This window comes from Scardinius erythrophthalmus (assembly GCF_964197995.2).
Source record: "Scardinius erythrophthalmus genome assembly, chromosome: 5".
Lineage (NCBI taxonomy): Eukaryota > Metazoa > Chordata > Actinopteri > Cypriniformes > Leuciscidae > Scardinius > Scardinius erythrophthalmus.
Genome location: NC_138225.1, coordinates 17,839,264 through 17,860,905, shown reverse-complemented (window position 1 = coordinate 17,860,905; position 21,642 = coordinate 17,839,264). Strand labels below are relative to the sequence as shown.

At 36.5% G+C, this 21,642-nt stretch overlaps 1 protein-coding gene across 1 annotated transcript in view; it reads right to left on the bottom strand.

Moving 5' to 3' along the window:
- The window catches only part of zmat4a (zinc finger, matrin-type 4a), a 115,880-nt gene that overhangs the window by 10,731 nt on the left and 83,507 nt on the right, over positions 1 to 21,642 (bottom strand). The window contains exons 5-6 of the mRNA XM_081365479.1: positions 14,723 to 14,947; positions 4,094 to 4,190 (exon numbers count right to left, since the gene is read on the bottom strand). Of these exons, the coding sequence (XP_081221605.1) occupies positions 4,094 to 4,190; positions 14,723 to 14,947 (322 nt within the window). The remainder of the gene's footprint in view (positions 1 to 4,093; positions 4,191 to 14,722; positions 14,948 to 21,642) is intronic.

The window sequence follows — 21,642 nt, the reverse complement described above, 5'->3', positions numbered from 1 at the left end:
CAACAAGCAAATATATTGTTGTTAGAGCCATTTTTTTCCAATTAAGGCCTTATAGAAGCTTAAATATTTTCTTTTTTTTATCTTTTAATGACCTAGAGACAGTCTTTTATGCCTTAATTTCAATAAGGCTTGATTGTTGTAATGCCCAACATGCTGGTGTCAACCAGTTTTCCCTTTCACGTTTGCAACTGGTTCAAATCGCTGCAGCTAGTTTCTTGACGGGGAGAAAAAGAGTCTTAGCACAAGTGTAGGACTGAAAATAATCCAATATATTTTAAATAAACAAAGATATTTGTTTTACTGTTTCCACCCCCTCTTTCTACCACAAGGACCATTTGGAGTTCCTAAAGGCACAGAGGTTTCTGATAGTGATCTAGGCCTGTAGGCCAATATGTTTGTACTTTGGGGGTCGATGAATTGTCACACCTTGAGTATGGTGGGGGAAGTTTAATTATCTGATTGGTCAGTTTGAATGTCTCACATCTGGGTTTTAGCACATGGTCAGGAAAGGATAAAAGAAGATTGAAACTGTTGCTCTGTCTCTTTTGATGCTCTGGGTCTCTTCTTCTCTGGGTCCCTTTCCTGGTACTCTTTCTCTTTACCTCCTCCTTCCTCTCTCTCTCTCTCTCTCTGGTAACATTTTTCATATATGCTGCGTGCAATTAATAATATAAGTTATCATCATCTCATACATCTATTTTGTAACTATTTTAAGTGTAACCATCACCATATTTTGTCATTAAACCTTTTTTAATTACAACTAGTTTTGATTTGGTATTGACTTTGAAGTGCTACAAATTGCAATACAATATTGTCACTCTCTATAGCAACGCTCTCCCACATATTAAGCTATTGTAACTGCGCTTATTTCCGTTGTTGGTATAAGTGGCAGTGGGTGGAATAGACAAGAAATGTGCAGTTTTCTACCATCTCGCTAATAACGTTTCTTTAGTCATTCGGCCGTCTTGCAGCTTGAACCACTGCAGGAATCCACATTTACACATGTACACTGGCTACCGGTAAAATTTAGAATTGATTATAATGTTTTAACTTTTGTATTTAAAGCCTTGCATGGCCTGGCTCCAGTTTAAATTACAGATAAAATTTTGTCTGTTCCAAAAATTTAAATTCTCACCCTCATGTTGCTCCAAATCTGTATGACTTACTTTCTTACGTGGAACACGAAAGAAGATATTTGAAAATAAATACACATGTGGGAATGTGTATTGATATGTACGGAAGGGCAGTGCTAACCCTGCTCCCTGGGTAAAAAGCGGAGCTAACCCTGATTCTAAATTACAAATGTAAAACGTTACTTTCCTGTGTGAAAAGCCCTTCTGTGTTATACAGTAATATATCATTTTTAGAACTGGATTCCGAAATTCCTTCTGCATTACAGGGCAGACTATATATGTGCAACACGCCAATGTCCAGCTCTGTTTGTTTGGTTATACATTTTTGTGTGTCAATATGTATTTGTGTGTGAAACTGTCAACTAGTTGAGGTGGTCCACAAACCACCTGAATACAGATCAGCAGACAGAGAACAGAACACCCCCAAAACATATGCTACTGGACCACAAAATAGGGAAGACATCCAATATGATGATGAAAAGGCTGGACATCTGACAGCTATGTAGGTGGAGTGAAGCTGGACGTTTTAAAGGACTTTAAAAAATAAAATAGCAGATTTTTTTTTCTACTGAGGAGAATGATCGAAGGATTTTTCTTAGTGATGTACTGTAGAGCTGACTGAGAGTGTAGTCTTAATGCTAACTAAAATCTCAATTTTGGATGAGCTCCTAATGTTTGCACAGCTAATGACCCGCACATGTGTGTAAACAGAGGGACTGGGGTCAGCACCAAAATTATGGAGTAATTATTTCAAATACGCTTGGAGCAGAGTGTTGAAAGAAGGGGGAAGCTCCAAACAAATAGATTAACTGCCAATTCAAAGTACTGAAAGCACAAGACTCATAAAGACAAGAATACAGTAGATTTAAAGCAGGCCTCATTCACGGGTATATCAATAGGAACAAAAACTCCACTTTAATGATCAATAAATTCAAGAGCAATCCAAAATGCCCTGGAACCCATCACCACTTCCAGGAAATCTATTTAGTACACTAAATACTCCACCTTAGACATTCTACTAAATATAAATAACTTTGGAACTACATGTCAACTAGCAGTCAATAGAGTGTTAGTAGTCTGTCTGTTTAATATCTGCTATCACTTTATTTTGATGGTCCCCCAAAAGACATTCTACTGACTATTAGTCAACTTAATCTACCCTAACCTAATAGTCTACTAATACTCTAATGAGAGTTAGTTGACATTTAGTTGCAAATTAATTTGAATTAGTTGACATGTAGATACAAACTTACTTATAGTAAGTTAAATGTCTAAGGTGGACATTCAAAATGAATTGTAACGGTTTAGTCTCCTTTTGTATCATCATCATCATCTACTGTGACAATAATAATATCTCACTTTCATTGATAGACATCGAACGCAAAACAAACACAAACACAATGGACTATAAGCAGAGAGTACTGCCTATGTAGATCTGCTAAAACCAAATATAATATTCTCCCAAAGCAAACTGTGGTAGTAGCTGTTGATCAAAACTAATTATATTATAATATAATGCATATACAGTATGTTTTTAACTATAATATACATACCATTTTAGTTAAAGGGACAATGTGTAGTTTTTTAGGTATTTTATTATCTAAAATCAATATTTTTATTCATAAGTATGTCCAATATGTGTACAAATACCTCTGCCAATGATCTGACTTATCCTCGTAAATGAAGAATTGATTATCTTTATATACATGGGATGGGTAGGTCCACGGAGGCTTCCATGTAGTTCCGCCATCTTGAAAAACTATAATAGCAGAGAGGGACAAAAAGTACTAGGCTAACGTGTTTCCACAACGCGTTTTCGTTCAGAGCCAGCGTCACGTGACTGAAACCAGCTGAAACGGAGGAGCAGAGCAGTGAGAGGTTCTTGTCACTGCCCCGGCAAGTTTAAAAGGCTGCACTGCACGGTTATTTATAACGGAGGACCATACATATGCTGAGTCACAGGATAAGGAGTCCTCGTTGTCGAAAAAGTCCAAAATAGACCGTAAAAGGAAACGTGACCGGAGATTACAAAAAACAAGGGTTAATGTCGGGATAGCTAATGCAGGAGAAAGCTTTCAAAAGAGACACTGAAGTTGCCTGCTTTCATCTCTACAGGTACGGTCTTAATTACAAGCTTTTTTTCATTGCTTGTTTGTGTACTTTATTATATAGACAGTAGAACATTTATAGTTAAAAGTTAAACAGGCTCTTTGATGAATAGCAGCTATTGAGTGAAGTAGAGAAGGCCCTAAAAACAAGGTTGTAAGTTTTGTTTGTTCAAAACTGTAACATTCGTTTGTTCGTTGTGTCAAGTTGCAGTTTGTTTGAAATAACAAACCAGTTCACCCGAAGGAAAACTCGATGAAGTGCTATTATAAGACATCCTGGATTCCTGTCAAAGCTTTTTGGTACATAACGGCTACAGTAGATGCAACACGCATTTGAAAAAGCGAGGCGCTGGAGAGCACTATTCGTTTGAATGCAAAATACAATTTCACCACTAGATGGGAGAAAATCCTACACAATGTCCCTTTAATTATATTAAAATAAAAGGTTTTATTTTTAAGGTCCAGGAGCTTTAAATACTATGTGTGGATTGTATCAGTATTTCTGTGTCTTGAGACATTTCCTTAAGGTTTAATTTTGTGCTTAATTTTCCTCACAATTTCCACACACTGCTCTGGACCAGAATTTGCAGTGGCAATGAGTAAAAATAGCTGCCCACTGCTCCGGTTGTGTGTGTCCACGTTTTGCAGTGCGTGTGTGTGTGTGTGTGTGTGTGTGTGTGTGTGTGTGTGTGTGTTCACAACTCGCTGCCCCTAATGTGTGTGCACTAACTTGGATGGGTTAAATGCAGAGGGCAAATTCCGAGTATGGTTTACCTTACTTGGCCTTGACATGTCACTTTCAATTTCACTTTCACTTTCACTTAAGAGTACACATTTCACATTTGCACTTACTTATTTTGGTGCTTGGAGCCCTGCAGGTGTGCATGATACTGTGCCACTGAATTCAGTGTGACACTGCAGACATCACATGTGTAGCAGCGTTTTAGACCTACACAGAAAACAGACACAAACAATTTTGTGTTATTAGCAAGTACAAGAATTCAAATGCACATAACCTAACATGGCAACCAAGAAGCTGTGAAATCTCAACACGTATGTCTTTCTATGACATTATCTTTATAGCATTTAGAGGACAAAATGTAATATTTTATTTTGTTATATTTGGGTTGTGACATTAAAAAAAACAAGCACTCTTGTTTTGTCCACGGCCTCTCCACCATGCTAAGCTAAAAGCAAAATGGTCAATAAACCCTTATCATGTCATTCCTGAGAACAGAAGGACAAACTGTGGAATGAGATAACACTGGTCTCGATCTCTCTCAGTCAGCAGAGGCTCACACGGGTCACTGCTCGGCTATGTTTCGCAGTTCTGCCTGATCAACTCTCCTGATTACTGTACCCTGAGGGAATGTGTGTGTGTGTGTGTGTGTGTGTGGAGAGAATCAATTAAAGAAACATAAATATATAAATGCCTTTTTTATTTATTTATTTGAGTTTTTAAGAACTACTGTGCAATTACAATGGAAGGTCTCGCCATGAAAAGAGATCAATGTCGAGGGAGGGGGGACCTTTTGAAGAGAGGAGGCTCCTGTGTTCTCTCTTGTGTGTGAGTCTGTGTCAAGTGACATTATAAATAATCGAGAATACCATGTGGCTTGTAATGCAGTTTGGGATTCTGATGTTGTCGCACCTGTAAGGGCGAGAGAGGGGAAGCCAGGAACCAGGTCGCTCTTATGCAGCTATGAAGGAATATGAAAAGAGTGAAAATTGGCTGAAATGAAACAACACTTCATATTATTATTCCGTGTTTGGGAAGCCACTTTAAAACTTTAAAGCTGCTCATAATTTTAAGTATAGTTCATAAACCAATAGATGACGCTATTAAATTTAGCAATTACAGCACTTATTAGGTTAAAAACATATACATATATATATTGTGAATCATTTATTCAATAAGTGAATTGTTTTTATTTACATAAACTGTGAAAAGTTATCCACTATTTATTTACAAAACATATATATATATATATATATATATATATATATATATATATATATATATATATATATATATACATACAGTACTGTGCAAAAGTCTTAGGCATGTTAATATACCCCCCACCCCAAAAAAATGGTTTTAAGTCATTTATTTATATCTTTTGCTGTAGTGTGTCAGTAGGAAATATCAGTTTACATTTCCATACATTCTTTTTGCCATTAATTGTAATAATCCAGTGAGATTTCTGTATGCACAAGGAATCTGACAACAGTCAGGATGATCTGATCTCACCATCATCGAGTCCGTCTGTGATTACATGAAGAAACAGAAAAAACTGAGACAAACTAAATCGAGAAGAACTGCGGGAATGTCTCCAAGATGCTTGAAGAAACCTTCCTGCAAAGCTACAATACTGTGAAAAGTACTGGCACTTGTGTTAAAATGCTGTAAAGTGTGAATGCTTTCAAAAATAAAATCACAAATTGAATTTATTTATGATTTAACTTCTATTAACTAATTCAAATCAATATATGGTGTAACGACCCTTTGCGTTTAAAACGGCTTTTGTCCAGGTACACTTGCGCATAGTTTTTCAGGTAGCTTTGCAGGAAGGTTTCTTCAAGCATCTCGGAGACGTTCCCACAGTTCTTCTGGATTTAGTCTGTCACAGTTTTTTTCTGTTTCTTCATGTAATCACAGACGGACTCGATGATGGTGAGATCAGATCATACCGGCTGTTGTCAGACTCCTTGAAGTGAGCTCATGAACTTAATGCATTTTTATTTAAAGTTGCTAAATGCCACGAGTTGGGATTTTTGCCTACAGCATTTCATTTTTGCTCAGGTCTATGTTTATTATAAGTCACTCACACATATATTGTAAGTAATGAACTATTACTACTTGATTTAAAATACATTTAGATCCACATCATTGGTTATTCTTATTTTTTTGCTTAAAAACTGTAGTGGTGGAAATGATGGTTTATGGTGGAAAGATTGTTTCTGTTTATTTTTACTTTTACTTAAATTGCCAGTCCAAAATATTTTTAACCATGTATTTTATTATTTAACATATATGAGTTGAACAGTATACCTAATAGTTTTAAAAAATAATGATTACAAATGATATGCAAATTATATAAACCTGCTAAAACATTCATATAAATATAGATAAATACAAATAAATATAGAGTGTACTGGAATGGTGATATATAAAGTTCTCAGTCCAAAAGCACAAATATGTCATGAGAACACGCAAATAGCGCACAAAAAAGGCATATATCATGTCCAAAGCTACGCCTGTAATTTCGGTGGAAATGACGGAGGTGGAAATTACATTTTAGCGTATACATATACAAACATAAACACACTCTGCTATATGTATGTATGTATGTATATATATATATATATATATACATATACATACACATACATACATATACACACTCTGCTATACAATAAAACATGGCAAAAATACAATAATATAGCATTCTGTCACATCACCGTTATACTTGTTGGACACAAATGGTCACTACTAAAAATGTGCTTGAGTAAGTAGCATCACAACTTATAGTTCGTTACTCCCCTGCAGTCTACCCGTTTTGTGTTGACTTTGGACAGCAAAAAGCTTGTGACTAACATGACACAGAAACACTTTGGCTCTCCATCAGTGCCGTTTCCTGCCTGCGCCCCCGTTATGGATTGAGTGTCCCGTGTAATTGCTGTCATGTTGCACTAATGATATTGTAGCTGGAAAATGGCTTTTGCAATCTCCTCCACCAGATTGAGTTAAACCCATAAACAACGTTTGGAGGAGAAGGGCATGCAGAAATGTGTGTCTTACTGTTGATTCACCATCATGCTTAATTTTTACTCATTCTCATACATCTTGAGTGTGCTGTTGATATGCACTTGCTGTGTATTACAGCAGGTTAGCCACAAAAAAAAAAAAAAAAAAAAAAAAAAAAAAAAAAAAACACACACTCTGACACTGACAGACCGGGAACAAAGCCTTCCTTGTGCCTGTCTCTGTTATACCCAAGAGTCTGATTATTTCAGCCACTGGGCAACCAGCAGTTTTTAAAAGTTGCTAATCATATCAGCAACAGTGAAACTGAAAAGCACAGCAAAAAATGTCCTTTCCCTCCACAAATTTTTAATGCACCTAGATACACGGTCATAAAAAAATATTTTTTGACTTCAGCAGTTTAACATTTGTACAATGTGCCTATGGTTTGTCTCAGAAAAATGGCCCATAAAGAATCTGCAGATTTTGGGGTTCTGCAGAATTCTGTGAAAAGTGTCTTTCCGCTGAGTTTTGTGGGTACCGATACAGTCTGGTCTGCTGATGACCATATTCACAACTACAGTCAGTGTATTTTATTGGTGGGATAAATAAACCCCTCCTTATTATTCACACACACACTCTCCAGGGTACTGACATTGAGAGGATGTGGCGGAACCGTGTATCTTGTGGTGACTCCCAGCTGGCCTTTTGACAAGCCGCCTCACAAACGCTTTTTGAAAAGGTGAAATAATGGAGCACCGCCCAGGCATCCATCAGTGTTGGCCATCAGTTCCGCTTGTCGCGCTGCCCACGGAACACATGAGCAATGAAGAGTCGACCAGTGTGTAACTCCTAGAAGTCTCTCTCATCTTTGTCGCCATTGTCTCAGATTTATTACTGTTAGCACAGAACATCTTCCAAGTGGGAATAGAGGAACCACAAGTGGAATAAATGAACTGAGATTGAATGTGGCCTCTTTGCTCACCCAGTTTACAGCTGGTTATAAATACAATACACAAACTTTCACTCACTTAAATAGAAATGTAGAAAGGAAAGGATTTTTGTATACATTACATTTTGACCATTTGGCTGAGAATGTTATTCAGAATAAAAATGTGAAGAAGATGGAATGGAACCAACAGCTTGCAGAATTCCTGGGGCACAATAAAGTTTAATGATGCCTTCAGGGATATTATCACCTCAGGCTTCTCCTCTCGTCAGGACAGGGATCATAACACCACTGAACTGGGACATGCCCTGGGACATTCGTACTGAGATCCCCATCTGTCGATCCTATAGTTTATCGAACTTAAACTACTTAGAATAATAGTTCGACTATTAGTCACTAACCATTACACACACAGACACACACACACGCACACACATATGTATATTTTAACTACTATTTTACCTCTTCCACATGCTCTCTCCACTCTTGCCTCTACATATCTGGTAATGGTAATGCAGTACAGGACAAGCTCTCTGGCAAGTTGAACATTTATGAGCTTTAAGGCAACACTGGTTCATCTATTTTTACCTCCAGGCATCTGCCTGCCTGATGGTACAGAACAGACCTCGCTTTGACCCTCTCACTGAGCCAGGAGACCCAATATGATTGTAAGGAGAAATGAGAACAGAAAGATTTTTAAAATTATAATTACATAATTGTACATGGGCAGTGATTCATGCATGAGCATAAGGACGGAGGTCAAATTCAAAACATCCCATAATGATCAGCACTATGATTATCGAGCACTAACCTGTCAGACATGCTTGAATCAGCATGTTTTTATTGTGAATAAACAATGTTTGTTTATGCCACAAAGTTCCATGTGATTACATCATTAGCTCTGCTGTGTGGATTTAAATATGGGCAAAAATATGCTGAACAACAATGAATGAGAAAAATATGCCCATATTTGTACAGCGACAGGCAGATGGCATCTAAGTGGTGGGTAATTCAGCAAATGTTGATTCACTTCTGCTGCAGAAAAAACACATCAACCATATCAAATTGAAAAAGCCCGTGGCTAGTACCCATATTTAGCAGTGCAAATATAATACAACACAATTCAATTAGTTTCTTACCTGAATATATTCAAATAGGCTACTAATAATTACAGTGCCTCAATTGTGTGGTAAAAGCACCTTATATAGTTTACCCAAAATATAAAATTCAAAATATAAAATATAAAATTCTCTTTTCTGCAGAAAACTAATTGGCCCCTGAATGATTCACATAAGTAACCTAGAGATACATATGACCCTGGACCACAAAACCAGTCACATGGGTCAATTTTTTAAATTGAGATTTAAACATCATATGAAAGCTGATTAAATAAGCTATCCATTGATGTATGGTTTGTTAGAACAGGAAAATATTTGTCTGAGATACAACTATTTGAAAATCTGGAATCTGAGGGTGCAAAAAAAATAAAAAAAATAAATCGAAACATTGAAAAAAATCGCCTTTAAAGTTGTCCATTTATGTTCACGATTGTGCTGCATTCACTTACAAAAATAAATGTTTTATTTATTTACAGTAGGACATTTACAAAATATCTTAATGGAACATTCCCAAGTGGATGCTGCACACGGGTGGTGGTTGAGGAGAGATCCCCTGTTATGATTGTAAAACGCTTTGGGTGTACAGTAGCACATGTCAAAGCGCTATATAAATGCCTCATAAAAAAATAAAAACATGATCTTTACTTAACATCCTAATGATTTTTGGCATAAAAGAAAAATCGATAATTTTGACCAATACAATATATTGTTGGCTATTGCCACAAATATACCCGTGCTACTTGTGACTGGTTTTGTGATCCAGGGTCACATATTAGCTATAGTGTATATTTTAAAAGTGTAAAAACAGTTAAAATATTTTTTCCAAATATTTTCTTTTGAGTTCCACAGACGAATGTAAATGCAACATGAAGATAAGTGAATGATGACAGAATTTTTTTTTTTGGGTGAACTATTTTTTTTTTTAAACGGTGCGAGGGGGTATGTCTTAAATTAGATATTTTTCCAAGACAGCTAGACAAAAATCATTTAAGAAACAACAGCTAACTTCTCACCAAAAACTGAAAGTATAATTTCAACCAAGACTAGAGAATACAGCTAACATGTCACCTCAGCATGAAAACGCATTATCCACCAACACTCCTCGATCGGTTTCAGAGTGACACGTGAGGCCAATCATAGACTGAAGCACTAGGCAGGAAGAATGTAATTGCACAGTCCTTCGGAGTGAAGATGTTGATTAACTGACGAGCCAAATTATATCTCCAATCTTGTCTTTCCAATTAACCAGCAGGACAGTGTTTGGATATATGGAACTTGTCACAGGCACTACCTGATTAGCTTGGTGATGACACTAAAAGAAAATAGCCATAATCACTTCTGAAATCAGATAATTTTGCATTATATCAGCATTCTTCGTTATAATGAGGACAGCTAAGCACACTTGATTGGTTAATACTTTTGTTTGCCTTTGAGGAAAAGAGCTTTAGTTTCACACACTTTATCAAAGTCCAGTTTTCAACATTTATTTCAGTCATTGTGTTAATAAAATAACTGTCTAAAAACACGACGAAAAGCAAGTTACCATTCTGTTCTGTAAAAAATGTGGTGAAGACCTCAGTTTGATGTTACATAGTTGATGGTTTGTGGAATGTTGCTGCTTTGCAGTGTTGCATTGCAAGCATTATCCTTTGATTGAATAGAGAATATGGATATATTTTTTGCACTAATTTATATTTAGAAAACATAAAATGTTGTCAGTGGGAAAACTGCAACATGATAGCTGTGTGAGACTGTTAAATCTGAAAAAAGAGGCCAATGCATAATTCCAACACATTGCAATGACGGCTCAAATCACAAGGGCTTCCTCCACTCTCTATCAGAGTGTTGTGAAAGAGGAAAATAATCTCTTCAAAATGACTATGGATTGGAACTCTAATGAGTTGAGTTTTTGTTCAGTGTTAAGTGGTAAAAGGATGTGTTGGATGAAAATGAGAGTGTGAAAATAGCAACTACACACTCATATATGAGGAAAGAAAACGAGAGTGAAATGCAAAAGAGGAAGAGACAGAAAATGAAGTCTGCTCTTCAGTTCACTGCAGAAAAACTAAAATGTGACAGGCTTTAGACACGTATTACTGCACACCACAAACACCTCACTGTACTGATGTAGTTTAGTCCCAGAGCAGGAAACATTTCTGTGCACTGAATATGTCGGTACAAACAAAATTAGGTCCTAAAAAAGCCAACAAGGACTAAATTAAAATAAAACTTAAAAGGAGGAGATAAAAGGGAAAAAAAACACCTGCACACTAACAGCAGAAAAGATAAAATATATAGATAAGTTATAAATACACATGTAAATAAATCGTTAACTAACCGCTACAAATTATGATTTTCAAATATCATGTAGCCTATTAAGTTATTGCATATTATTATATTTTTGTCCTTATATATTCAAATATAACTTCTGATCAGAACATCATGAAGAAGAGATGACCTCCAAAAAGGCCTGTCAATTATATTATCTGTATCATGAATGTGTGTATATATTACAATTTATTTATTTATCTATACTCCAATCAACTTATTTTAACTCATCTTTATTTCAGTCATATGTATCAAATCATATGTATTAAATTACATATATTTATTTGTTTTCCTTATTATTGTTAAATAGCTTTTGATCAGTACATCCTGCTTGCTAGTTACAAAGCAGCGATGACTCCAAAATTCTTTGTCAGTGCATCATAAACTGTATAACTGCACCAATCGCTGCATACTGCTGAAGTTCATAGATGTAAAAAACTATGTATTTGTCATAATGTTCAACTGGCACCCTGATAGAGTACTGTGTACACCACCTGCATACTGGCCCTGTTTCTACAGTGCAGGAGAACCTCTTGATGTTTACCCTTCTTAAAGCCTGCAGAACACAGAGGTAACTGGTAGCCCTCCCTTTGTGTACTTTAAATAGAGAGGTGCTGCAATTCGAAGCCGCAGGAAGAGAAAACGTGCATTGCACTCACAGATACACACACACACACATTGATGAGAAACCACGCAGACATAGCGCTCAACAGAAAATCTATGAATATTTCATGATGTTGCGGTCTTCAAAGTGTGACTGCTGCCTCCCTCTCTGATGTTCTGAACAGCAGACAACACTCAAAGGATGCCCGGGACAGATAAATGCAAAGAGAGGAAAAGGAAGAAAAGTCTAAGGCAAGCAGACAGAAGGAGAAAAAAACATGGGATGGATACTGAAAGAGAGACAGAGGCAAGTGTTGTAGGTGTTAACGCTTTGTGTGAAAGATGAGCCTGCCACCAGCAGCTCCCAGCCCGATGAATTAGGCAGCAAGTTCTCCTGCAACATTTCCCTCTCTGGCCGTTAGGGTGATTTGCCACATCATTACTAATTGATAATCACGTTGGAGAGAAGCCATCAGAGGCGTACTCCCAAACGGTGCGGTGTCTGCGCTGACATTTCCTGGCTGGAGTAATGACTAGGTGACATTAGTGGGAGACCTTGCAAGGCAGACAGTGAGAACAAGCAGAGAGGAAAATTGCAGAGACGGTTGGCCCATCCATTTTTCCCTCCTTAACCCAGTGAAAAGGAAATGTGTATGAAAGACAGTTGTGGTGCAGTATACAGACTGGCTATTTCTACAGGTCCATTTTGGTCCAGGCCTGCCTGATCCACAAATGACAGTGTGTGACAGTGAATGCTAACTGAAAGCATCAGAAGTAATAACTGAAAGACAAACAGATAAATAAGGAAGGCTTGGAATGGTTGTAACACCATCAGTTTAAACCAATTTCAATTGAAAGAATGATCCTTTGATGAATAGAAAGTTCATTTATTTGAAATAAAAATGTTTTGTAACAATATAAATGTCTTTACTGTAACTTTTGATCAATTGAATGCATCTCTGCTGAATAAAAGTATTGTAAAAAAAACTCACTGAACTCAAACTTTTGAATGGCAGTGTAAAAAAAAAAGAAATATCAGGTCTCAGAAGAAGTTAAAGTAATACGACTTTCCCCATTTACTTTAACTGGACCCACAAATGTCACTTCCAAAAAAACTGTGAAAGTGAATAACATCCTCACACATCTGTTATGATTTTTCCAACCTCTTAGCTGATTTATAATAAAACATTTCCTAAATGTTTCTTTAATATTTTTGTAATGAAATTGGGTGGATAAACGTGGGAAAATTATATTAAAGTTTGATATAAATAGAGCAAAGATTACTTACAGATGAAGTGAAAACTGTTACAAAAATCCCCTCCCCCACTGTAAAGTATTACCTACTGTGCGTACAACAAACAGGTATAAAATAAAATATAAAACCTGTTCATTATATGCTCTTGGAAAATGTGAATAACTTAGTAAAATATCCTGTTTATTGTCTCATTCAGCACTCATCCTAATTGTTTTTCTTTTTAATCTTGTGCTGACTGAGCCTGGCCAAGTCTCCGTGTGTCTTCCATTAACAAGGAAGCTCTGAATCCTCCATCCATCACTCTAAGCTGGGGATAACCTTCAGTCCAAACAAACTAAACCCAACATCAGCACAGTCTCACAGCAGCAATCTCTCCAAAGCTTTGAGCTGTACCGGAGTGAGTCCTGTAGCTCTAATGAGTGGAAACATCCCATGTTAACAGTTCTGCTAGGCAGTGGAATCCCTTGCAGCAGTGGCCGCTGGCATGGACTCTCTCGCTCAGCAGAGAGAACATTTATTAGTAATTGTTATTGACATAATGTGAGCCATGAGACAATGGGAGATCACACTCTTCATCCCATAGAAATTAATAGCCTGTATCGGAGTCTCTGGACGCACAAACCTATTGCTTTTATTCTCTTGGAGCCCAAGCTAGAGATGAGGCAAGGGAAGTAAAAGACACATTGAGAGGAAGTTTTATTGTATTATGTGAGGAGTTTCATTAATCTATCAAGGAAGTGAGCCCCACGGCATCAACTATCGCTCTGAGCTGGGAATAGCCTTCAATAAAAAACAAAGTGATATAACATGAGCAACAGAGGTTTGTGACCTCACAATTTGGCACTGAGCTCTCATTCTTTGAGTAACAGTCACACAACTCTGAATTCCTTCTTCAAGAGAACTTTTAAAGACATCACAGCATCAAAGGAAAATGAGCTGACATTTGTGACATTTCTGTGCTGCATGATAGACAAGTCTTAAAATAAAATAAAAATCTGAAACAGAAAACATGATGTAAAAATGATTATGAAATACTTCAGCTTATGCACTACTTCTAGGTCACTATTCAAAATAGTACATTTTTGACATTGATTAGATGATGGTCAGATGTTCTATATTTCTGGGGCGGGGCATAAATTGAAATGTAAATCAGTAATGTAAAACACACTAAGAAAGACATCATGAAAACCACATTGAAAAAATTTGCATTCAACCCATTTCTCCATGAACATCAATAACCACATAACGGCAACGTACCTAGTCATTTCAAGCCTAATTATATGACACAGTATGTAATTTCACATAACCAATACATTTCCAGTCAGCTGCACTGCCCATTATCATCAGCATTCTCATTCACAGGACAGTAAAGCAATCCAGATCTTTTATCATTCAATTCAGTGGCTCAGCCGGTAATGAACTAATAGCAAAAGTAATCATGCAGCCATAAACAGCAATTAAGACAGGGTTTAAAAGTCAGTACCTTTCATCTCTCCCATGTCTAAAGTCTTCCCTAGTTGTTCCAGCAGGTCTGCACGTGCTGCGTTCTTCTTGTGCTTTTTGCCATCGTAGTGTTGCTGTGCCATTCCAGGGTTGTTGAACCAAGCATTACACAGCTGACAGTAGCGATCAGAATCCCGATGCTGACGGGTCGAGCTCACAGGTGAAGTTTCTGAGGAGGGTGTTTTCACTGGACTAGGTGGCACCTCTGAAGAAACAAAACAGAACAAGGCTTACAATGGAATAGTCATTTATTATTATTTATTTTATATTGAGTGTTTTAAGAATTCAGATTTGAGCGCAATAGCAAAATATGCTGGGGGAAGGTGCATTTAGTAAGTCTGCAGAGCTTTGGCAACCAAGGACAAGATGGTAAATTCTGTATATTGCTATATAAAACTTAAGTCAGTGGCAGAGAGTCCGTGCTCTGTGTGACACACCCCTAAATATTCTAGGAGAGATTCACCGCAGGTTGCAGGAGACAACTTTTATCTCCACATTTTCATTACACTCCCTGGCCTGTACATCAAGTTTTATGTTGGACAAATTGAGAAAAATACTGGTCAATAATATTTCTTGCACATGAACCTGTACTTTGAATTATTTTTATTTTAAAGATATATACAGTGCCATTCAAAAGTTTGGGGTCAGTAAGATTTTTTTTAAATGAATACTTTTGTTTAGCAAGGATGCTTTAAATTCATCACAAATGTCAGTAAACACTTTATTGCTACAAAAGATTTATATTTCAAATAAATGCTGTTGTTTTAAACTTCCAATTTATCAAAAAAACCTGAAAAAATTGTTGTTTTCACAAAAATATTAAGCAGTGCAAATGTTTTTGACAATGATAATAATAACACATGTTCCCTGAGCAGCAAATCAGCATATTAGAATGATTTCCAAAGAATAACCATAACCAATTACCAACCCCAAACTTATGAAAAGTAAATGTTATTTTATTATATTAGCCATTTTTCCATTCATATTTTTGGACAAACATCACAGGATGTCACTTACAAAATTACTGTATCCGTCGTTCAACTGCACATGCCAGAAAAATTGTGACTGTGTCTTTCTTGTTATTTTGGAGAATTAATGTAAATAATATTCTACACATTATTTGCAACAGACTTCTGGAGAAAAAATGCCTTTAGGCATCCTATATAAACAAAAAATTGTTAAAACAAGTGAGGATCAGAGAATGTTTTACTGTTTGTACTTCTTTGTTTTGAATAGCTCACATCACTTACATCATGAGGGGCAGACTATCTGTCTTAAAGCATGTAATGTTGCCATTTCTTATTACCCACTGGCACTGAACTTTGTTTTATTTACTTGCCAAAGCCAAGTCTTACACTCAACTGGCACTTGAAGAAGGTGATTTTGGACCCTGGTTGCAATCCAGATAGCTAGAGGATTTTTGGACCTCTGTCTCCATAAGTACAAGCTCAGAGAGCAAATGAGAAACTCGCATAAATTATTCCCAGCAGTGCAAGTACATTTTACTGCTTGGATAACCCAATGAAACAAACTGTTTTATTCTTGTTCACCACTGACTAGTTGGAAACTACTAAAATCAAAAGTTATTTCTGGTCTTGACAGCAACAACACAATTACTGAGATTGTATCTGTCCTTCTGTTTAGATGTGTATTCAGCTATACAACTAACAAACCTTTGTCATTGACTTTAACAAGATGGTGAAGCTTTGCACTGTTTGACCCACAACACCATACACAAAGCCATACACAAAGCCAAGCTTCTTTAATCATTTTGCTGTATGCTTTTATGCATTCCTATGCATGAATGTCACCATCACACCATTATCAGTTTTAACACCTCAGTGGCTGTCCACTCTGCCATAGACAATGTTTACAAAAGCTCTGTTCACCATCGACATCACATCCAATTATTCAGCAGAGGAGACAATTGGAGAGAATAGACCACTTTGTGTCTCAGTTTGTCAGTGTTCATAGGTGTCACTGAGGGGTGACAGTGATCTGACCCAGTATCTTTTCCAGAGTTTCGACAATTCAACATAGACTTACACACAGAACTTACACAGAAAGTAAGTAGGTCATTTACTTGTTGTAGTTACAAATTATGGTGGAATAAATCGAACTCTGTTCTTCAGTCAGCTGCATCACCCTGTAGCTCAAGACAGGACATTTATACCCTGCCAAAACGTGTCTATTAGTCCTTCAGTCGGGTTTTCACTCTTCTTTCGAGCTGGGTTGATACAAGTATAATGCACGCTTTACTTGGTTCACAAAATTTAATTAAGGCAATTAACAACCACTGCTGCAGAACTGAAATTTGATACTGTAAATTAAAAAGCTATATGAGATTATAATTTAATGAAGATAAATGAGCTGCCACAAGAGAGGGCGACAGTACATGAGCAAGCAACTTCATTTCAATAAAGCTTAATTTAGTTTATTTTTAACTGACAGTGATTCTCTGTCAAGAAATGTTGCAGGGCCTATCAGTTCAAACACAAAGAATTTGCATTAAAGCCATTACATTAATTAGTCCTGTCTGAAGATTATTCACACCTCTTCCTTAAGAATATTTAGATAAACAAGCATTTTTATGTGTGGTAAGGCTAAGCGGTTTATGAAGAACAAATGTTGCCTTGACAAACCAAATGTTAAAAGTGCAACAAGCAAATACAAATTTAATATAAAAGAGACAGGAAAATAATGCACATAATGTGTTAAACTCCATTAAGTCCTGGCTGTAGTTATTGGAGTATCTGACAGACTCTTGCAGTATAACACTATGGATATTAGCAGAATCCGGCACTGAAACAGAGTATTGATTTAGAAGCTCACGGGTTTACAGAATGACATCCATCAAAAGGAAAAACAGGAAAGATTCTAGTTTCCAGGAGACAAACACAAGAGCATCCCTGTACAAGATAACCATTTCATTTTACCATGTGTCTCTAGTATGTTTTTTATGGCTTTTTTTAAATACAGGGCTTATACAAGCTTTTTGACATTATTTACTAAATTACTTGTACTTTTGTGTTCATTGTTCCCTTTGAGTCATGTGTCACATAGTGAAACTTATAGTTTATAGTTCTGTTTTAAGTGTCACTTTCACTTTGTTTTGTGTGTGAAATAGAATATGTGGAGATGAACGTCTTGATTCATTGTTATATCAATGCGCGTACTCAAAATGCCATATTCTGCACAGATCCTCATTATAAAACATTGCTTGCGTGGTATTCGAGCAATGCATAGCCTCACTTGTGTGACAGTTTACTTTTTTGAAGAAATATTGTGAAATATTATTACAATTTAAAATGTATTTTTATTCCTGTGATGATAAAGCTGAATTTTCAGCATCATTACTTTGATCACGTCACATGACACTTCAGAAATCATGCTAATAAGCTTATTTGATGCTCAAGAAACATTTCTAATTATTATCAACGTTGTGCTGCTTAATATTTTTGTTTTTAAACACTGTTTTTCAGGATTCTGAGAAATAGAAAGTTTAGGAGAACAACACTTTTTGGAAGTCTTTACTGTCACTTTTGATCAATTGAATGCATCCCTGCTGAATAAAAGTATAAAAAAAAAACTGACCCCAAACTGTTAAACCGTAGCATACAGTATACACTGTATACTACTGTTCACAAGGATGAAGTTGGTGGTGTGAAGTGGAAATATCACGCTGGGCATATTTAAGCATGTTAGATGAGCCCCAACAAAAATGATAAAGGATAAATTAATATATTCCCAGGGAATGTCTCCAATAACACCATCACTCACCATCACTAGTCTCCCAATGCAGACAGCAGTGTCTCACCCAATGTAATTACAGCAACCTGACTTCTGCCTTAACAGTCCGTCTATATTGCTCAAATTAAATTTTGTGCCACGGGCCTGTGACACTAAAGTCATTCATTACTGCCATCTCAGTTTTACTTAATGTTCTCTTGGTCACTACGGGTGGCCTCAGCCTTGTTCTTAACCGCTATTCCTCACTCTGTTTTTGGCATGAAACATTATTTTAGTGTATCATTAGCACCTTACTATTCACTCCCCCCACTGTGCCTCTCATTGCCAAGCTCAGGAAGGATTGATGAGCATGTCTGAACCCCAAAAGTTGGAAATACCTCCATTCTTCTATTCATTTGCTGCCCTTTGCCTTCTGCAGCATAAAAGCACTTTAAAATCACTTAGAAGGCTCCTGAGTATCCCTGGCTAAGGATAGGCTAATATATAACAGGAATGAAATTAGGGACAGAGGAGGGGATAGCGGGTCAGAAGTGAAAACCTTTGTGCTAAAGAAAACCTTCATAATGCAGTGATTGAAATCACTTCAAATTTCTTACATTCAAAAAATTCATTTCAGGGCCACTGCAGCTGTAAAAAGATTGACCGGCAATGCGTTTCTGTCTTCTTTACAACAAACAATACTCTGACACTAGCAGGCAGGAGATATGAAACATTAATGAGATTCTGTGGGAGGAAATAACAGAGAAACTTCAGGTAATTCCAGGTGACAGTTCAGGCAATAAGGGAAGAGTCATCTATCAGGAGATTTACTGCAGGCACAAGGACAGCTGCAAGATTTGGGTGACATAAAGATGGAGAGGGACATAGATCACTCATCCAAGCATAAGACCTGCTCAAGTCATATGCACAAAACTTTGTTAAGTTGATTTCTAGACAACAATTGCCGCACCCACACGTCTGCACACTTTTATCACATTCAGTTGTGGGGGAAAACATGCAAAATATCCAATATATTTAACAAACGAACATGCAAGGAGCAGGGGATGACTGTACAACTATGTGAATGATCCTTTGTCAAACTTTACAGATTCCCTTTAGGCCTAGATATGAGGTTTATGCTGCCTTCACGTGTTACCTGAATTAACGTAAATTCGTACTGACTCAGAGGTTGCACATATACAAGTCATAATTTCCAAGTCAATATTTTAAATACAAATACATATATCAGAAACCAATTGATGTTAGTGCTGGGCGGTTTACCGGTTCATACCGAATACCGGTGTTTATTTTTGTTACGATATGAATTTTTAATATAATTTTTTAATTGATGTACATTTTATATTTTTAACAGACAAAACATCATGAAGCCGTTAAAACACCAACATTCCATTGTGCGTACAGTAAAGCTACATTTTTGTAAATGTCTTATTTACATTCTAACTACATTTATATTATATTTCACCCAAATACACAACTCGTGCAACAGCCTCGTAAACAGCTTTGGCGTGCAGAAAATGGCATGAACCACCGAATATGCATTTTCACGTGCATTTCAGATGCAATCTTATCCTAATGCAATGAAGGTATACAGCTTGAGAGAATCCATTTCTGGATCAACCAGAACAGGATCAAGGCCTTCTTTTCTTCCTTTTTTCTTTTTAAATCCTTGCAGTTATCTGCTTTCCTCTCTGAAAGAGTCCGTACAGGAGTTTCTGTACAATTTTCTCACTGCAGAATCTCATCCTGTTCCCTGCATTATAGAAGACGAAAATTTTTGACCACATATTTGGAATATTTTACAACGTGAAAAGGTCTTAAAAATAAAGAAAACTGAATGCTTCTTGAAGACACTGAAAGACTTAAAAGGAAATTGTAATTAATATTATATATTATAATTAGGTATCAAGCACAATAAACTGATGTACCTGTATATCTAGTCTACACACACACACTGTATGCATGAACAAAATATAATTTTCCCATGTTAACAAGAGGCAAAAACATTCAGTAACAGGAGGCATAGACAAACAGACCTGATGGCAAAACACCCTGCTAAGTAACTTGATAAGATGGATGTAGTAGCCTCAAATGTCATGTATAAAGACGGATGTACATGCAGGTCAATAATAGATGCGGCCTTCCAGTGGTTTCTCATTGTCTTAATGAATTCAGAAGAGGAGGGGGAGAAAGAGACAGAATGTTTTGTGTTATTGGCTGATATCCGGCTAAAACAACAGTGTTTCCCAGGAGATGAGCTTGGCTCAGGGTCAGTGGCTTCACTCAGCCGCGTCACTTTCTGTTATGCAGAAATCAATAAGGGTCGCCTGTGAACGGCCTGGTTTTATTTCAATACTGTGGTAGAGCCACTGAGATCCAAACCCATCACACAATACATGTTTACTTCATAAAATTATCTTCATTAAGCATTAATTAATTGTGTGCACATTTTTTTTTAAAATTGATCCATTCAATTATTCAAAAATACATGAAAATGTAATTGATAAAGACAATTACTTGAATACACATCTATGACGAACATGATTTGGTTTTTAATTTCTAAAATTATGTTGCCATGTTGCCAAGTCTCAATGTCAAAGTGGTGGCCAGAGATTCTGATTTTAAAATAAAAAAAGATAAAAAAACCTTTGGTATACTTTGGCTTTTTATAAAAAGGTCATGTTAGTTTAGATAAAATGAGTAATAATTTCATTTGAAAAGTAGGTTTGAAGACTTTCTGAAATGTAAAGGTTTATGGAAAATATTGTATTTCTTTATGCATGACAGTTATTACTCAACAATTTTTAGAGTAATTAAATCAAAATTGAAACAACATGAATACAAAGATTACATTTCTAAGAATGGTCACACTTGTGTTTCGAGCTAGGAAGACATCATCATTTGTCATTGACCAGGAACAGACTTTGAGGTAGTTCTTGACAACATTTCTAATCTAAAAATCAATAAACCACACATTCAAACATCACCTACCTAATATCTTTCTCTCAAAAACACTTTTTGGCTACTGTGAACAAATTTTGAGGAGACACTGCAACATGTTTACAGTTTGTCCCCAGATTGTCAGGGCACTGAAAAGCTTACTGAGTTTAAAGAGAACTCCTCTCTGCTCAGTTAAGCTGGGCCTGAGCTCGT